Source organism: Chrysochloris asiatica, unplaced genomic scaffold, assembly GCF_000296735.1.
Source record: "Chrysochloris asiatica unplaced genomic scaffold, ChrAsi1.0 scaffold00031, whole genome shotgun sequence".
NCBI lineage: Eukaryota > Metazoa > Chordata > Mammalia > Afrosoricida > Chrysochloridae > Chrysochloris > Chrysochloris asiatica.
In genome coordinates this window covers 12,018,884-12,037,162 of record NW_006408549.1, presented here as the reverse complement: position 1 = coordinate 12,037,162, position 18,279 = coordinate 12,018,884, and the positions used below count along the sequence as shown (strand labels likewise).

The window sequence follows — 18,279 nt, the reverse complement described above, 5'->3', positions numbered from 1 at the left end:
AGAGAATTTTTACTCCTATCAAATCTCAAATCTCAAATAAATTGGATACTCCCTTTTGGGGTGGGGGGAGGGATCTGCAGTCCAGACCTAATTTCACACAATAATCGTAAATTGAAGTCAAAAGACTGAAAGTCCGAATTTGATGTTTGTAACATAAGTACATATTAATGCTCCTCATTACCACAATTAAGATGCTACCATGTAAACTTTCACCATGTGAGCAACATACTAATGACCAGCAGCAGTTTTCTGGGTTGTTCAACAACACAGAAAATATAAGGGGCTTCAAAAAGTTCATTGAAATTTTTCATTATCTTTTTAAGTCCATTTTCCCATGAAGCTTCCTTCTAATTGGAAGAATGACAGCTCAGATTAGAGATATCTAGAAATGTGTTGTTCCTCTTACAGGATCATTATGAATAAGATTATCTTTCATTTTAATCTAAAGGCAAGGCATTGGACTATGGCCATAGTTTTCCATTTAAACGATCAGAATTAATTATTTTGGTTTCCACTTCTCAATAGTTACTCTAAGTAGCAAACAAAGTCTAACACAGCTTGGACTTCTAAGCTACCTGCTATTCTTCTGAGCGTAGGATGGAAGAGCTGAATAAGAGTTATGAGACACTGCATGCCATTTTGTGTGAAATCTAAGTAGTTAGAAATCCTTGATTTTATTTGATTTAGAGAAATAAGGATGAATCACATGACCTTTTCCAACAATCATGAAATGCAATTTAATTTGTATCTGAAAGAAGTGAACGAATAAACAACAGCTCTTTCTCAAACTAAATAAAACATTTAGTATAAAACATTTAGCATAAAACATGTTGCTATCCAATTGGAATATAGTCTTTGATACATTTCAACAGCTGAAATTGTCAATGCCACCTATTGGTAAAAAAGTAAAATTACAAATATATTTTACAGATTTGCATAATAGAAAAGACGGGGGAAGTAATATTTTATTGTTGCTGTGTGTGTTGCGATTACTTCAAGCTGAAATGTTTTCAAATATGTTATTTCTGTTGACTTACTTGTCTGTGTTTTAGGAGTAAAACACTACCATTAAAATTTGTCACCACACAAATTAATTGGAAGAGTGAGAGCATGTTAGTGTAACAGTGACTTTCACATCTTAATATTTGCTTTAGGACGACAAAGAACTCCAGTGGTCTCCAAGGTTTCAAATATTCAGCAGACTAATCAGTCATGACACAAGTTCTAACATCTGAAATAATATTAATGAGCAACAGAATGTTTTTGGCTAATTAGATTCCAGCATTTGTGGAATACTGCTAATTTCGATCTTTTTAATATATAAAAAATAGGTTCGTTAGTAACATGTTTCAGCACAAGTACTTGACAAAGAAGTTTAGGACAAAACACAATTTTCTGCTTTGGAACTCTTCCAGTTCTATATTGTTGCTGTTGTTAAGTGCCATCAAGTCAGTTCTGACTCATAGCGGCCCTGTATAGGGTTTCTGAGGCTGTACATCTTTGTGGGAGCAGAAAGCCTAAGCTTTCCCCCGTGCAGAGCGGTTAGTGGGTGCGAACTGCCAACCCTGTGGTTCACAGTCTAGTGCTTTTCCCACAGAGTCACCGTATTCCCCAATTATATACAGTCATATGTTTTTGTTATTGTTAAGTTCCATCAAGTTACTTCTGACTCACAGTGACCCTGTGATCTTATATTAGAGAAGATCAAACATTTAAAAGGAAAAAAGTAAAAACCCCAATTTATATATTTACTCATTTCTCTATTTCAGAAGCTTAAATATTCTGCATTGCACAATTTTTATTTATACTTATAATACTAGAGGGATATAATAAAGAAAATAGCTCATAATCATTAAAGAACATATTTTCATTTATGAAAAATTTGATACTAATGTTAAGTCTTAACTGGCTCATATGTTTTAGATGATTTTAACACACTAGGCTGATACTGTAAGCTTACTTATGAACTAATACTGCTTATAAAGATATTTCATTAAATAATTCTAGTGAGTATATGTCCCTATATATAACGGGCATTTATAAATCATACCACACTAAATACATTGGTTTTATATTCCCAAATGGCAGCCTGATGTAAAACCATAATTTGTTGCCATCAAGATTTTATTTCATATGAATGCACACTAAACTATGCCAACCTTTAAGGATATTTAAGTAGTTGCACATATTTATAGAGATTAGCACTATTAGTTTTATACGCTAATATAATTAAAAGGTAAGGAACATGGTATAAAGAAAATCACATAAAACCAGTGGGTACAGATATAATTCATAAAGGGATATTTTACATTACTAGATGAATACATAATCATTGCACATAAGCATAATTACTTCTTTGCTGATTACTTTACAGTGCACTGGAACGAATATTTCATAAAATAGCATTTGCTACCTAAGAAATAGAGCATTTCCTAGCACCTACAAAATGGGATATCTTTTATTGGTCTTACAATGATCTGATGGTTCCACTTGTATTTTAAAATGAGCAATCGTGGTTCTAGGGCATTAAGTCTTAAGTAAATGGCAAAGATTTTGCTTAGAAGGGGGTTGTTATAAATTTGATTCTGGGGGTCAATATATCAGTCCAGACTATGAAATAACATAACCACTTTTAAAAGCTCTTCAGAAATGTACCTGAGAGAACACTAGACAGCTTGACTATAAAGAAAACACAACTTATATGGTTAGCCATTTGTTTGACATAATATAAATGGAAAAATTACTGTTGCGGAAAAACAGAACTACTATTTTACCATCTTACAATGAGAGTTTTGATCAACTACACCAACACACTGACATTCTAAACATTTGGAAGTCTGTATATAGAAAGACAAAAAGACCAGGAATACGGCAGTCCCTAGTGCTAATAGTCTGGTGTGGTGCTATAGGAGAAGCATTCACGTCTCAAAAAACATCTGTTGTGTAAAGTCACAGATCTTATACCATTCCATGTTTTAGAAATAAGGAATAATATAGAGATTGGGAATATCAAACTAAACTTTGAAACAATCTGAAATAAAAGATTCACTAAAAGAAACTTTAAAAAATATATATTTATGGCAAAGTATATTGCATATAAAATTGCTCACATTTAGATACAATTTAAACTAAAAATTCAGTTTGCATTTTTTATCACAAATTGAAGATTTTGTATTTAGGTGCCTCTTCCCCAAAAGAACTAGTCTGCTACCTTAAAAAATACAAGTGATTGAGAAAACAAGGCTGTTAAAAAAAAAAAAAAAAAAAAAGCAAAACAAATGTAGAACTAATCAAGTATTCTCATAAAGGCAAAGTAAAGGAAGAGAATTTTTACTCCTATCAAATCTCAAATCTCAAGTTCAGTTAGAAAATAATGATGTGAATCTTCAAGCATCCAATCCCATAAGAAGTGAAGAGATTCTTCATCTTACCCATAGGTCTGTTTCTGTCCCTGAGGTCCCTGTGGCTGGGGTGTCGATAAGAGTCCCTGTAGTGGTGGGCAATGGCCATATCATCCAAACGGTAATGTTGAGGTGGAGGTGGGGTGGGGTGAGGCAGGCCATTGGGCTGGTAGGATAAGCCATTATTTGGACTGTACCGCTGGCCTGGGCTAATAGTGCATGGTCGCTTGCTTGGATGTTCTGAGTGCAAAGGCTCTCTGTCAAAGCCATTTTCTTTGGTTCTGAGGGGAAAAAAAATAGAGACTGTTTCATAATGTACTCAGCAACCATAAGCTTGTAATAGCAACAGACAATTCCTTTATTGGTCATAAACTTTCTAACCTTGGCTTCCCATAAAACCTATGGAAGTTCACAGGAACCCATGCTAAGGCCTAAATGATCGCAAGGAGAAAGTGTTTCACTTTCATCAAATTAGCAAGCATCTTTTCAGTTAAAGCTCTTGTGGTCAGATCACAAATAAAAAGAAATCCAAGCATCCTCTGAAGATTACATTTTACTCAAAAGACAGTACCTGATTTCTAACAGTTGTAGGTAAAGCATCATTACTCCCTTGATGAATATTCAAGAGACACCTATTCCATTTACCCAACTTGGAATCTGAATTTCATGTTCTGGAAAATCTAAAAGCTGTACTATCCAATACAGTAGCTGCCTGTATTGGATAACACAGTTTGTAGGTGTTAAAAGCCACCTCTTAAATAAATTTCATTTACTTGTTAATAAAATTTAAATGAAATGAAATTAAAAATTCAGTTCTTCAGAAACAGTAGCCACATCTTGGATTCTCAGTAGCCAGCTGTGGGATTATGGTATGGATGGTGCACACAGAAAACAATCTCATCCTTTCACAAAGTTCTATTAAGAAGTGCTAATCAAACTGAGCTAATACAATAAAGCAATGGCAATGTATGGGGCCTCAAAATTATTGTGAGTCAACAATATAATCAATTGGTTGGGGTATACAGCTAGTAAGGTCAACTTCCTTACTTAAAAATTTGAGAAAAAGCATACCCAGAGTGACATGTGTGACATGTCTGGGTCATCAGGGCACATGGCAGGACTGGCACATCCAGACTATACTACATCATGTGAAGTACAGAAATATGAATGAATTTAACTTTCAGAGGGAATGTGCTCTACAAATGAAATCTAATACCTAATCATAACCCTAGATTCTCAAACAAAATAAGGATTTCCTGGCCAAATATCTCTCTCATGACTTAAAGGCAATAATTATTATATTCAGTAAGATAGAAACAAAATCAGCCCCAAGTGTCACTAGAATCAGCCCCCAAGCTAATTATTTGTTCAGTAGCTGATTCTCCTTAGAATATCAGCAGGCTAGCCTCATCCCAATGATGTCTGTTTCTTCAAGGAAATCCCTCAGAAGTCACAACAGCTGCAGATTTTAGCATTCCCTTATGTTACCAAGTTTGTGAAACAGTAGCACAGAGACCCCTTAAGTAAACTTTTCCATTTTCTAACATCCCATTGTCTCTGTTTGGAGTGAGTGTGAGTGGAAGCTGAATTGACAACAATGGTCATCAAGGGCAATGAGATTCTTCAATGAACTATCTTTCTGTCCTTTTAGGGTTGATGTCCATTGACAATTTAAACACACTTAACTGGAGTTCTGGTGTGGTGCTGTGGGTTAATGCACCAGACTGCAAAGCCATCTGAATTGCAAGGTCGGCAGTTCAAGCTCACCAGCTGCTCCTCGGAAACACTATAGGGGTCGCTATGGGTCGGAATCGACTTGACAGCACTTAACAACAACAACAACTGAAGAGAAGGAAGGACATAGAGATAGAAGCTAGCAGCACACAAAGAAACAACTGAGAGAAAGTCTAACCAGTTAGATCTGAAACGAAACAAACCAGTCAGAGCGATTTGACTCATGGCAACCCCCAAGTTTGCAAAATAGAAACAGGCTCCATAGAGTTTCCATGGATCTGACCTTTTCCTGAACAGATCACCACGTCTTTCTTGTGAGGAGCCTTTGGGTAGGTTTGAAATGACAATCTTTCAGTTAGTAACCCAGAACGTAACCCAAATGCATGGCCCCACATGCTAAAGAATGATACAATTTATTGGAGACAGGAGATATATTGGAAATGACAGCAGAGTGTGGCCTCGATGGGAGTTGGCCAAAAGTCTCAATGCTGCTCCCAAAAGTGTCTGTACTAAAAGATACTGACTCCATACATATTGATCACTAATATAAGACTAAAATGTCCAATGTAGCGCAAACATTACCTAAATGCACTGCCTTAAAATAATTCAAAAAAGTGAAAGAAAACATTGTAGATATTGATTCACCATTTGAGAGTGTATCTATGTGCTTCTAAACTACATTTTCATATCCTATACAAATGACGTATTGCATAGGCAAATCTGCTGCACAAGACCTTTTTAAAGTGTTAAAGAGCAAAGATGTCTTCTTGAGGACTAAGGTGCACCTTACCCAAGCCATGGTGTTTTCAATAACCTAATATGAATGTGAAAGCTGGACAGTGAATACAGAAGACTGTAAAAGAATCGATGCTTTTGAGTAATGGTGTTGGAGGAGAATATTGAAAGTGCCATGGGCTGCCAAAAGAACCAATACATCCATTTTGGAAGAAGTGCAGCCAGAGTGCTCCTTGGAGGCCAAGATGACCAAACTTCGTCTCTCATACTTCAGATATATTGTCAGGAGGGATCAATTACTGGAGAAGGATATCATGTTTGGTAGGGTGGAGGGTCAGAGAAAAAGAGGAAGACCCCCAGTGAGATGGATTGGCCAAGTGGCAGCATCAATGGACTCAAGTGCGGCAACTCAAGTGGCCCAGGATCGGGCAGTGTTTCGTTATACTGTGCCATGGGTCGGTACCGACTCAATGGCACCCACAACAACAACAGCAATACATTTCTAAATGATACTCTTCAACCTCCAGTATATATTACTAGCATATATCAGATGGAGAATACTGAAGACTTAATAGCTATGAACTTAATGCTAACACAGCACCTACCTTACTGGTGTAGTGAAAGAGCACTGGACTGGAGATCAAGAGACATGAGATCTAGTCCTGGCTCTTCCACGACTAGCTGTGTGACCTTGGCAAGCCACTTAACCTCTCTGGACCTCAGTTTGCTCATCTGTAAAATGAAAGGGTTGGACTAGATCAGTGGTTTTCAAATTGTGCCACCTGAGGTGTTTCAGGAATTCTGAAGGCAATGAAGAGTTTTTTTCTCTCTCCAATCAAGATCTAAAGGGCCACAGTAACCCACTTCATACTTTTTCAGCTATTTCACAAGTTGGGGGTTCCACAAAGAAATTCATTTTTAAAGGAAAAAGTTTGTTGCTAAAATCAAGTTTGAAAACCACTGGACTAGCTGATTCCGAGGTCCCTTTCTAGGTGGAAAACTGCAGTTTAATTATTCTACCTAAATTTCATGGTTATATAGATTAAAATACATAGGGCTGATGGTCCTCTGGCCAAATCATAATTCTCAAGTAAAGCACTGTAGCCAACTTCTCTGCTTTTTGCTTTGAACAATTGATCATTTAGCTCATTTTTCCTGCAAAAATAGAAAAATATACTCTGCAGGTGTTACAGCAGCCCCGGCAGCATTTCTATATATCTTTGGCCTCATTGTGCAAGACCATCACCACTTACTGTTTTTGTGTCTTCTCATTCAATGACAGCAATAATAGCATACATTTGAACAATTTCTATAGTTTTCAAAGTATTCAGATATATGATTTATTTTGATCTTTAGAACAGTCCTCTCATCAGTGGTATTATTTCAATTATGTATTATTAGGGGAAAATAAATGTTCTTTTTCTCTAAACCAAGAGCAGTAATGTCATTACGGACAGGGCTAGGTCCTGAGTCTGTCTCCTTCCCTCCTTCAGGGACCCTGCTGTCCTATCCTGGTCCCATATCCCTGTAAACTACTGAAGAAAGTAAGTTCATCAGTGCATTTTCTAACACTGGACACATTAAAACATTCATGGAAATGAAGCTATGATGGGCCCCTGGCGCTTCCACCCACTCATCTACTTGTAAGTCCAACCTTACTCAAAGGACGCATGTCCAGAATGGTAACTATAACAATTTCATTGCTTTTTGTCCATTTGCTTCATAGAAATGCCTGTAACTATCTACCTCTCTTTTGCCTGGGTAAATCCCAAATTTGCATTTTTATTTGTTGCCCTTTCAAAATGGATTAGGCAAAACTAAAAAACACTTTGGTGTCCATTTCAGCAATATTCGTAAAATAGCTCCAATTCTAGTGGAAAGATCTGCATAGATTACTGGAGAGCATTTGTTTTGTATTTTTGAATCAACCTAAGGGTACTCAGACTCAACAGCTGCTCCTAGGAAACCCTACACAGGGTCACTATGAGTTGGAACCAGTTTGACAGCACCAAATAACAACAAGAGTAGAATCTCCCTGTAGGAGACATTTTCCTGAACCACTTCAACTGGTAGATTCTGATCCCTTCTCTCTCAGTCTGGTGCTCGGAAGTTTTTTAACTTTTCTGCCCATTCAAAACGGACTAACAGGAAAGAAGGTTTGCCAAAAAGCTTAAGTTGTTGTTGTTGTTGTTAAGTGCTGTCGAGTCTGTTCCGGCCCATAGCGACCCTGTACAGGGTTTCCGAGGGTGTAAATCCTTATGGGAGTAGAAAGCCTCATCTTTCTCCCGCGGAGCGGCTGGTAGTTTTGAACCGCTGACCTTAAGGTTCGCAGCCCGATTCGTAACCTAATTTATGCGTTTGCTTCACACCTCAAGCTACTTTCCCCAGTTCCAAATAACAAAAGTTCCAAATTATTTGAGAAAGAAAACAAACATTTTAAAAAACTTTCATCTATATGAAATATTTTAAAAGTCATAATTCACTAGGGTACATTGATAATCCCTCACCAACATTTATATAAAACAACATTTAAGGTAATGGGAAAGAATTTAAAAAATATACCACAAAATCATGATAATCAATAGAATAAAAGAATTAATTTCCTAACTGGTAAGATGATACATGAAATTTAGCCAAAAGATTAAGAATATTTTTTAAAATAGGAAAAAAAATATGACTATAAACACTGTCCAGTTAAGTGCCCTTAAGTCAGTTGTGACTCAAAGTGACTCTGTATAGTGTTTCCAAGGAGCAAGTTGGTGGGTTTGAGCCACTGACCTGGAGTGATAGTCCAGTGCTTATCCTCCAATACCACACCAGGACTCCAAGGACATTCTATTGTTAAGTGTCATCAGTTCCGACTCTTAGCGAGTAATAAATTAAAGCAATTTCTTTCAAAATGGGTGTTCAGAAGCTAGTGAGAGGTATAGAATCACAGTTGTAAGTACATGGGCATTTAAGTCAAAGAACCTAAGGTTAGAATTTCATCTGTGTCTCTGATAAGCCACATGACCTCAGACAAATCATCTAGCTTTCCTGAACCTATGTTATAGGCTGTTAGGAAACACATGCTGTATGTTAGTATGATAATTATTCAACACAGGGTCTGGCACATCTTAAGCATTCAATAAATAATAGTCATTATTATAGTATTTATGACTGGGAAGACTTCCTTTATCTAGCCTGAGTTAGGCTGCGAAGTAGGAATAGAACTATGACATATAAAAACTAGAGACAAAGGAGAAGCCATTGGTCAGAATATAGAATAAGGCATGAAAGGATTCAATAGGAGAGACAATAAGGAAATAACAGGATATAAGAATCAACAGTAAAGGCTGAGGCTGACATGTGGAAAGACCAAAATTTCTCCTACAACTATGCTGTCTTTCTTACCATATAAATAGGGTTTCCTAGGGGTGGCTAGTGAGTTTGAACCACTGACCTTGTGGTGTGCAGTCCAGTGCTCATCCTACAGCACTATACTAGAACTTCAAAGAAGGGGGTGGGGGGAGAAATGTCCTAGGAGACAGCAAAGTGGTACAGTATAATAAATATTGTAATGAAAAAGAAAGAAAGAAAAAAAAAACTTGAATCCCAATCCTAACCTGTTCCAAAGAAATTATGTGCCTCAGGCTCATTGTCCTATGTTACCAATGACGTCGCAAACTAAACATTGACTACACTGACTCCCTCTCCTCTTGGGTTTCCTATACCCACCAATGTGCCCCTTCTGTTCAGTCCCTGAAGTAGAAACTTGGAAGACACTCTTGGATCTTTCTTCTCCACAGTAAGTCCTGTTTATGGTCTCAAGTCTCTGGCATAACTACCTTCTGGCTTCGGGACTCATGTATCTTGGCCCAATCACACAGCCATCTCTCTCTGCCAGCATCCTTCCAGGCAGCTAGGGACCTCCAGCCTAGTTTGATGTCTGACTCAAACAGCCAAATCCCATCCCTAGACCATTTTGTTGTTGTTAAGTGCTATTGAGTTGGTTCCGACTCATAGCGACCCTGCATAGGGTTTTCGAGGAGTGACTGGTGAGTTTGTACTGCCAACCTTGTGGTTCAAACTGACCTTGTTGTCCATTGCATTATCCTGCAGCACCATACCAGGACTTCCTGAACAATAGCTCCTTGGAAAGTGAGTAGGAGTGAGACTCTGGATCTAAAACTCCTTTGAGGTCCAACCATCTGTCAGGCATTGAAGACTTATCTTATTGTTGTATTTCTGAAGTCTCTATCTAAATTGGGCCCTGGTATGGAACTACACTGGACTGCTAGACACAAGTTCAGCAGTTCAAACCTACCTCCTGCTCTTGGAAACCCTATATACATGGTTGCTGAGTAGGACCCAACTCAACAACATACAACATCATATCTAAGTTTGAGACATAATACTTCTGTTAAAGAAAAAAGAGAATAAAAGGAACATCAGTAACTTAATATTAAACACATTAAGTTTCCCTGTTTCAGTGCATGCAATTTATTAAAGTTTTCATAAAAGTTACTAGACACTGAATCAATCAAAGCAGGGGGAGAATCATCCTCATCATATTTTAAAAACACAATTCAACACAATTGGTGTTAAATCTCATATCTGCAACAAAATATATTACATATTTCCCCTAATTCTTCACGGCAACATGCAGTGGTTTTTTTGTGTTTTCACTAGCACGTTAGAGACAGTGGGATATTTATTTCCATGGTGAAGAACAGAGAGGATGGCACAGAACATCACTATCAGGGCCAGATGGATAGAGGAGCCTTCCATCACTCCATCATTAAACAGCTACCCAAGAGATGACTCCAAGCAACATGCTAATACCTTTATGAGCAAATATGATATAGGTGGGTATTTGCTACTCCAAACACACAGACACGACGCCTAGCCCTTCAAGGATCACAATAATCAACTGCAAGGAGCCATCTGAACCATTCTCCATCAATGAGAAGGTAGAATGCTTCCGTCATGTATGTAGCTGGTCACCTGATCAATAGTTACACTGCCTGTTCCTCATCGTCTTCTTGCTTTTCCTAATCTTTGGCCACAACTGAAGTACTCAATTTCTACCATCCCTACTGCTTGGAACTGTGCTTTCTTCTTCTAATCTGTGGTCTGAACATTCTGATTGAAGCTCCCAACGTTTTTATGGTCAGTGAGCCAATCATGGCCTTTTATTGCTGAGTTTTTCATGACCTTTTATATTGTGAGTATTCACATCTTTTTAAGTGAACTAACTAAAGGCTCTTGGACCATTTGGTATGCTACTGAAAATGATTGCATGAAGTTTTAACTTTATTTTGTTGAATTACTGTTTTTTGTTGTGTTTTAAGAACCTCATATTTATGAAGTACTATCCAGTACTATAGTGAAAATACAAAGATAAGCAAGAGAATGTCCCCCTAATTCTTCATAAGCCTATGATTTAGTATTAAACTCTATTTGGACTTGTGCTGTCAAGAAATCCTTTAAGATAAACATGACTTAACTGGAGATATGAGGCTTCTATACTTTCATGCAGGACCTGCACACAGCAAGTACCAAAAAAGCAGTAGGAAGGTATTAAGAAAGGCCAGAGAAATTAAAACAAAAAAATCACTTCAGAATGTAAAACTCTACACGTGAAAGAGCAGGAGTTGGGTATGAAGATGGCTTTAAAATTCTGGCTCTACTATTTTCTCGCCACATGAATTCAGGAGATTTAACTTCACCAAGCCTCAGTATTTCTGTATGCAAAATGGAGCAACTATCTCAGACTCTTATATGAGAGAATCTATATAAAGGCTCTAACACACATTCAGCATTTAATAATTTAAAGCATTTTCTGTCAAGATGGGTGTTCAGAAGCTAGTGGGAGGTATAGAATCACAGTTGTAAGCACATGGGCATTTGAGTCAAAGAACCTAGGGTTAGAATTTCATCTGTGTCTCTGATAAGCCCATGACCTCAGACAAATTGTCTAACTTTCCTGAACCTATGTTATAGACTGTTAGGAAACACGTGTTATATGTTAGTATGTTAATTATTCAGCACAGGATCTGGCACATCTTAAGTATTCAGTAACTGTTGTTGTTGTTAAGTGCCATTGAGTCAGTTCTGACCCATAGCAACCCTGTATAGGGTTTCCAAGGAGCAGCTGGTGAGCTTGAACCACTGATGTTGTGGTTCAAACAACCTTGTAGTCCAGTATATTAACCCACAGTGCCACATCAAGACAGTAGTCATTATTATAACATTTATGATTTGGAAGACTTCATTCAACTAGCAGATTCTGTCTGTTTGGCTATGAAGTAAAAATGAAACTAAAAACTAGAGGACAGAAGAGATGCCATTGGTCAGAATATAGAATGAGGCATGAAAGGATTCATTAGGATTTGACACTAAGGAAATATAAGAATCAACAGTAAAGACTAAGGCTGATATGTCAAAAGACAAAAATATCTCCTAAAACTAAGATGTCTTTCTTACCACATGAGTGCACTAGAAGCTTGATAGGAATGCTTTTTAAAATAATAATAATTTCTACAGGAATGATGACTCACTTCTTGAAACTGAAACGTGCATAAAGGATGCAACACCAAACAAGAATGTATGTATATAATAAAGTGCTTGCATTTTTTTTCATGGAACATTGAATGTACTACATAATATAAATCTAATTATGATATGCACAGCCAATGAATCCTACAATTTATCTAAACTTTACCATTTCTCTTTAGAAAAATAAAATAATTAAAACTTCATTTATTTTACAGAAAAACAAAATTGGACCTGCGCTGTAATGCTAAATCTCAGAGCATCAATCAATCAATCACTACTCCTTCAAAATCACGATCTGCAGATTTCAGCTAGCATTTTCTAACGTACTCCTTCAGCCAGGAAACATGGTTCACAGTGGATCTTCTATCATTAAAAAGGTTATAAAACCTCAGCATATCAGACTATTTATTCACTTGAGAAATTATGCAGAAGAAATGAGTAAAATTAGCAAAAAAAGAAAGTAGGAATTTTAGCAGTGATAGTTGTTCTTGTGAGGTGCCATCAAGTCGGTTCCGACTCACAGCTACCCAATGCACAAAAGAACAAAACACTTTTGTCCTGTGTCATTCTCACAATCATTGTTACACTTGAACCCATTGCCGTGCCACTGTGGCAATCCATCTCCTTGGGGTCTTTCTCTTTTTCACTGAGCCTCTAGTTTATCAAGCATGATTCTTCATAGAGCTTCCCTTATTTAAACTCTGCAAATTAAAACATATTTTAGGCAACTGAGAGATTTCAGATATGTAAATATGCTAGTTTCTCAAGACAGAAATGTGACCTTTGACAAGTTTAGGATGCTTTCACTTCCTTAAGTATTAATCTATAAAATCCTCTCAGCTGATAAATTATTTAATTCTAAAGTCCAAACAAGTCTCTTTAGAAAATAATGGTTTAATTACTGGAAAAGGGGGAAATATTGTTATTAATCCAACTACATGACCTTCTACTAAAAGTCAAGAAATATTATGGTGAAAGTAAATTAAAGTATAATTCCATTAAAATGATGATACATTACAAAGGAATTAATTCTTTTTTTGATAGATTTTTATAGCTATTTATAAGCCTGTGGGTTGACTTTATTGCACTGCACAAATATTGTTTTCCTTTGAATTATCCTTTTTTCATTAAACAGTCCTGCATGCTTTCCCTTTTATTTATTTTTTAGGAATGAATTCTTAGCATCAAACATTTGACACGGTTTAAACAGAAAAAAATTTTTAAAATGAATGAAAATAAAAAAGAATGTTCCCACACAAAACAACTGGTCAGTTTGGTTTTCTGAGCAAGAAAGAATCTAAGTATGAATATTATCATAACAAGCAAGAACAGAATATTAAAGGCAAATGTAACTCACAAAGCTAGCATAGCTATGAGAAAAGTAAGGCCGCAATGATGATTAACCTAGTGCAAATATATGTTTGTATCTTAATCATATTTCTTCATTCTGTAGTTCAAAATATGCAGGCAGGTCTGCTATTTTCTCTTCTAACTTTATATTAAGGTGTAAGTGCCTTCAACAGTCATCATAGTGAGCAGTTTTAAAGAGTGTTCTTAGCTTTTCTAGTCTGTATCCTTGAAAGTGTTCATTTCACTTAATGGTTTCCAAAAAAGATTCACATTCCTTTCCTAAGTATCTCCCAGCACAGAATGGCAGCAGAACAAAGGTTGGCTAGAAATAATAAACCTTACACATACAAAGGACTTTAAAAAGGTTGTGGAAAAATTCCATTATCTTTTAATTCCATTTTTTCTATGAACTTTTTAAAGGCCCCTTGTATTAAAGAATACAAATCTGAATTTTAAGAAAATATATTTCCCGTATTATTTTTGAAACAATAGCATGAGTTCTAAATTAGAAAAAAAATTATAATTTTGGTTCAACAGTATGCTACCACAAACCTACCAATTCAGCACAGTTGCTTATGAACTCTCCTGAGAACTACACTAAAAAGGAAATAGACTATATTCTACTGTTTAATACAGAAAAGTGAAAATGATTTCAGACATCCCCAGAGTATTCATGCCTCTGTAAATGACAATGATGTTGAACAACAACAACACAACCAGTGAAAATCATATTTAAGGATGAGAAGCAAGTTAAATTTACCAAAACTCACCCCTGAAACAAAGGATGATTGTTGAGTAAATAAAATTCATCAGTCGTCCTAGATTGAAGCCCCCAAAGTTGTAAACAAAATATAGAGTGCTCTTTTGTTCATGACATGTAATGAACAAATTACCAAAATGTGTTTTCTCCTCAGGTGTCAGTTTTTCCCTCTTTTAGTGACTGATGGCTCCCAGTGTTATTACAGAAACAGATTGATCTTTTTAATGAGCCAGTTTAATAGACTCCAAAATCTCACCGTGGCTGCTCATCCATGTCAGACCATATGTACCAACAAAACGTTCAGTAAAACAAAACAAAAAAAAATGCTCTGCTGTCAGACAACTCCATACCTTATAAAATTTCATATCAATGATATGGACACAGGAAAATGTATATGCAAACAAGATGCAAAAAAAGTATGTCCCCCCCAAAAAAAAACACCGTAGAGGGCCATATTTTCTTAGTTCTGATCAAATTAACACAAGATACAAATGTATTTACACAACATACTCTCATTAGCCTTCCTCTTAACTCTGAGGAAACCCATTATACCGTATACTTCAGGATTCCAGTTGAATAAGCATGTTCCATCCAAAGATGGAACTGACTCTTCTGTACATTCTGACTCTACTGTCTATGTATAACCAAAGGGAAAATAAGACCCTTTTTTAGAATGCTACCTGACTGTATGCACCATGCAACACACACACTACAAAACATTAAAATAAGAATGCATCAAGTTTTCATGGCAATCTTGGCACCTTAATGCTTACCTAAGGATTCTTCAAGGAAAGACTAAAATCAAGGTATATTCAAATATAAAACACTGTTAAAAAGCTTGGAGGGAAATGACTGGAAATGCAGATCAAAGAAATAAGCTTTTATAGTGCCTAGTCCCAGTTATTTAGCAGTTAAGATTTCTAAAATAAGTTATATCTATTTCTAATTTTGCCTGTAGGATTATCTTTAGATTTTTGGCAGTTATCTAAAGCTTTCCCTGTTACTTTCTCATCTCAAATCCCAAATAAATTTTATTCTTCCCCAATTTTCCAACTCATTTCTAATTCTTTCATCATGCTATTCTGAACTAACAGAGCTGAAACATACCAATACCTGTACTCAGTACTAATTTTATGCAGGGTAAATGGATCAGGATCAGACAGGGGTATGCATCATCTATTCTTAGGCCACTTCTTGCTTTCTGGCATCATGCGGACAGGCAACTCAGACACCAAGATTATGCAGTTTTCTTAAAAACGAAAGTGCTAAATGCTCTATTTACTCTTAAATATGACCAAGAAAATATGATTTGCAATAATGAAAATAACAAACACCACTGGTAAGTCATATATGAAGATGGGTCTATAATATGTAATAAGCACTCTAAAGTTTAACCTTTTGTTTTAATGATACAAAGTGATCACAAGAAAGTCCTTGTCTACAAAGGAACAAAATTCTGGAGGTTTTAGTATAAAATCTGCTTAACAGAGGGTTATGTAATAATGATATGTGAATTGACTAGCTTTTAATAACATTCTGATTTGCAAAGCAGCTAATGCATTTATTGGTAGATAATGTGGGCACAGATGGATGTTTCTGAGCAGCTACAAGACTCCTATGGTTCCAGAACATGGTTGTGGCACAGTGTCACCCTCTCAAAGAATGCTAAACCAATGCCTATTGAAATGTAGAAAGAGAGAATGGATGAGTAAAAACAGGAAACAAAGCATAGAATAGACACTTTTTAATGAAGTTTCATTTTAAGGTTTTCCATATTTTATAAATGTTATGCAAACTGCTGCAATAAGACTTTACATTTCTAGATTAGAAAATACTTACAACTGTGGCTGAGGTATTTTTGAAAATTATTTTAAGAAGGACATGGGAAGTTTCACGCCTATGCCTTACTCAACTACTTATAAGGATTAATCTTAAAATCCTCAGTTACTAGAGCAGTGTGCCTGAGAGAGTAAATATTGGCTGATGAGTAACATTTTTCAGCAAAACCATTACTTATTTGGTCTGTTTCTTAACTCTTATCTCTATTAAGTTCATCTAGCTTTCCAGGAGTTGTCCCTTAATTCACATAAAATCCAAACAGCTACTGTACTGTGTTTATTGAGTAACACATAAAGCCCAGCTTTTAAAACCATCATACTCTAGATCTGTTAAAAAAGAGACACAGGAAAAAAAAAAAAAACAATGTCAACAAAGAAGACCTGTAATAGCAAACTTAATAACACTGAAGGGTAAACTATGTGGTTGGGTTGAACTGTGCAATAAATGAGAATTTGAATAGGGACTATGTGACTAAGAATCAGCGTGGGCATTTGGGACACATGAATATCATTCATCTTTGCCTTTTAGTTGTAATACTACAAGGAGCAAGGATTAATCTGCACAAAAGCCTAACTAAAACAGGTGCAAAAGCATCACCTTGCACAACAAGCAAGTCCAGACCACAACAAGAGTTTCAAAACAGTCATTCTAGCTTATTACAAGTTTGCAAAAGATATAGACTGGTAATTGAAAGGTAATGTGAGACATGTCTTCATACCTGTGGCATGAGGAGACGACCCCGGGGAACCCAGAGTTCTCCTCCCTCTCACCTGTCTGGAGTTCGCCTCTTCCCGTTTTCGTTCACATCGAGAAGCAGCTCTGAGGAGTCAACAGGTGAGGTGGTGCTGGCATCCAGAAGCAGCTGTTCATGCTGGGCGAGGTACTGGGCAGGGTTCTGTTTGGCCAGTCTTGCGCAGTGGAGGAGCTCGCGCTGCAGCAGAGGCAAGTTGGCCTGCAAGAACATGACAGAAATAAAAGGATGGGTCAGAAGGTCCCTTTCAACCAGTCGATCTAGTTCACTTTTCAGACAGTGGTTGAAAGCACACAATGAACCCATGTAAAATGTCTCTGGACTGGGATACAGGTAACTAGGTAGTCTCTCCTTGGGCTTAAATTGTCTCAACAGCAAGGTATCTGACCTCTATGAGTCACGTCACCTCTCTTGCCTCATCAATCACATTAGGGAATTACACTTGATTATTTCTAAGTTTCCTCAGACTTGACTATAAGCTCTATAGAAATGTGAGATTCCAGTTCCATCCAGCAAAGCTTCATGGATCGTAAGAGAATATGAAATATGAGGGAGCTTCAAAAACTTCAAGGAAAATTTTCATTATCTTTTCACTCCATTTTCCACAGACTTTTTGAAGCCATATCAATACATTGTTGTTGTTGTTGAGTGTTGTCAAGTAGGTTATGACTCATAGCGACCTTGTGAAGGGTTTCTAGAGCAGCTGGTAGGTTTGAACCGCCGGCTGTGCAATTAGCTTGGTTTAGCAGTCCAGTGTTTATCCTACCGTGCCACACCAGACTCCATCATACATACATGGTTTAAATAATCTCAAAACAGACTCACGGGCACATTCAGCTTTGTATCTAGCAACTCAGAAAACAGACAAATCCTTTGAAATAACTTTCCATTATATGATAATGTTGTTGTTGTTAAGTGCCATCGAGTTGGTTCCGACCCATTGTGACCCGGAACAGGGTTTCCGAGGCTGTAAATCTTTACAGGAGCAGAAAGCCTCATCTTTCTCCCATGGAGCAGCTGGTAGTTTCGAACTGCTGACCTTACGGTTTGCAGCCCGATTCGTAACCACCACGCTGCCAGAGATAATAGATAAATGTATATATAGATGAACATATAGAATACTTTTCATAATCAACAGATTCATAGAACATTTATACAATGCTCTGGGT

At 36.7% G+C, this 18,279-nt stretch overlaps 1 protein-coding gene across 1 annotated transcript in view; it reads right to left on the bottom strand.

The window, feature by feature from the left end:
- Nucleotides 1–18,279, bottom strand: part of LOC102819969 (protein CBFA2T1-like) — a 225,340-nt gene that overhangs the window by 72,114 nt on the left and 134,947 nt on the right. Inside the window, 2 exon segments of the mRNA XM_006859256.1 lie at nt 3,432–3,682; nt 17,130–17,311. Of these exon segments, the coding sequence (XP_006859318.1) occupies nt 3,432–3,682; nt 17,130–17,311 (433 nt within the window).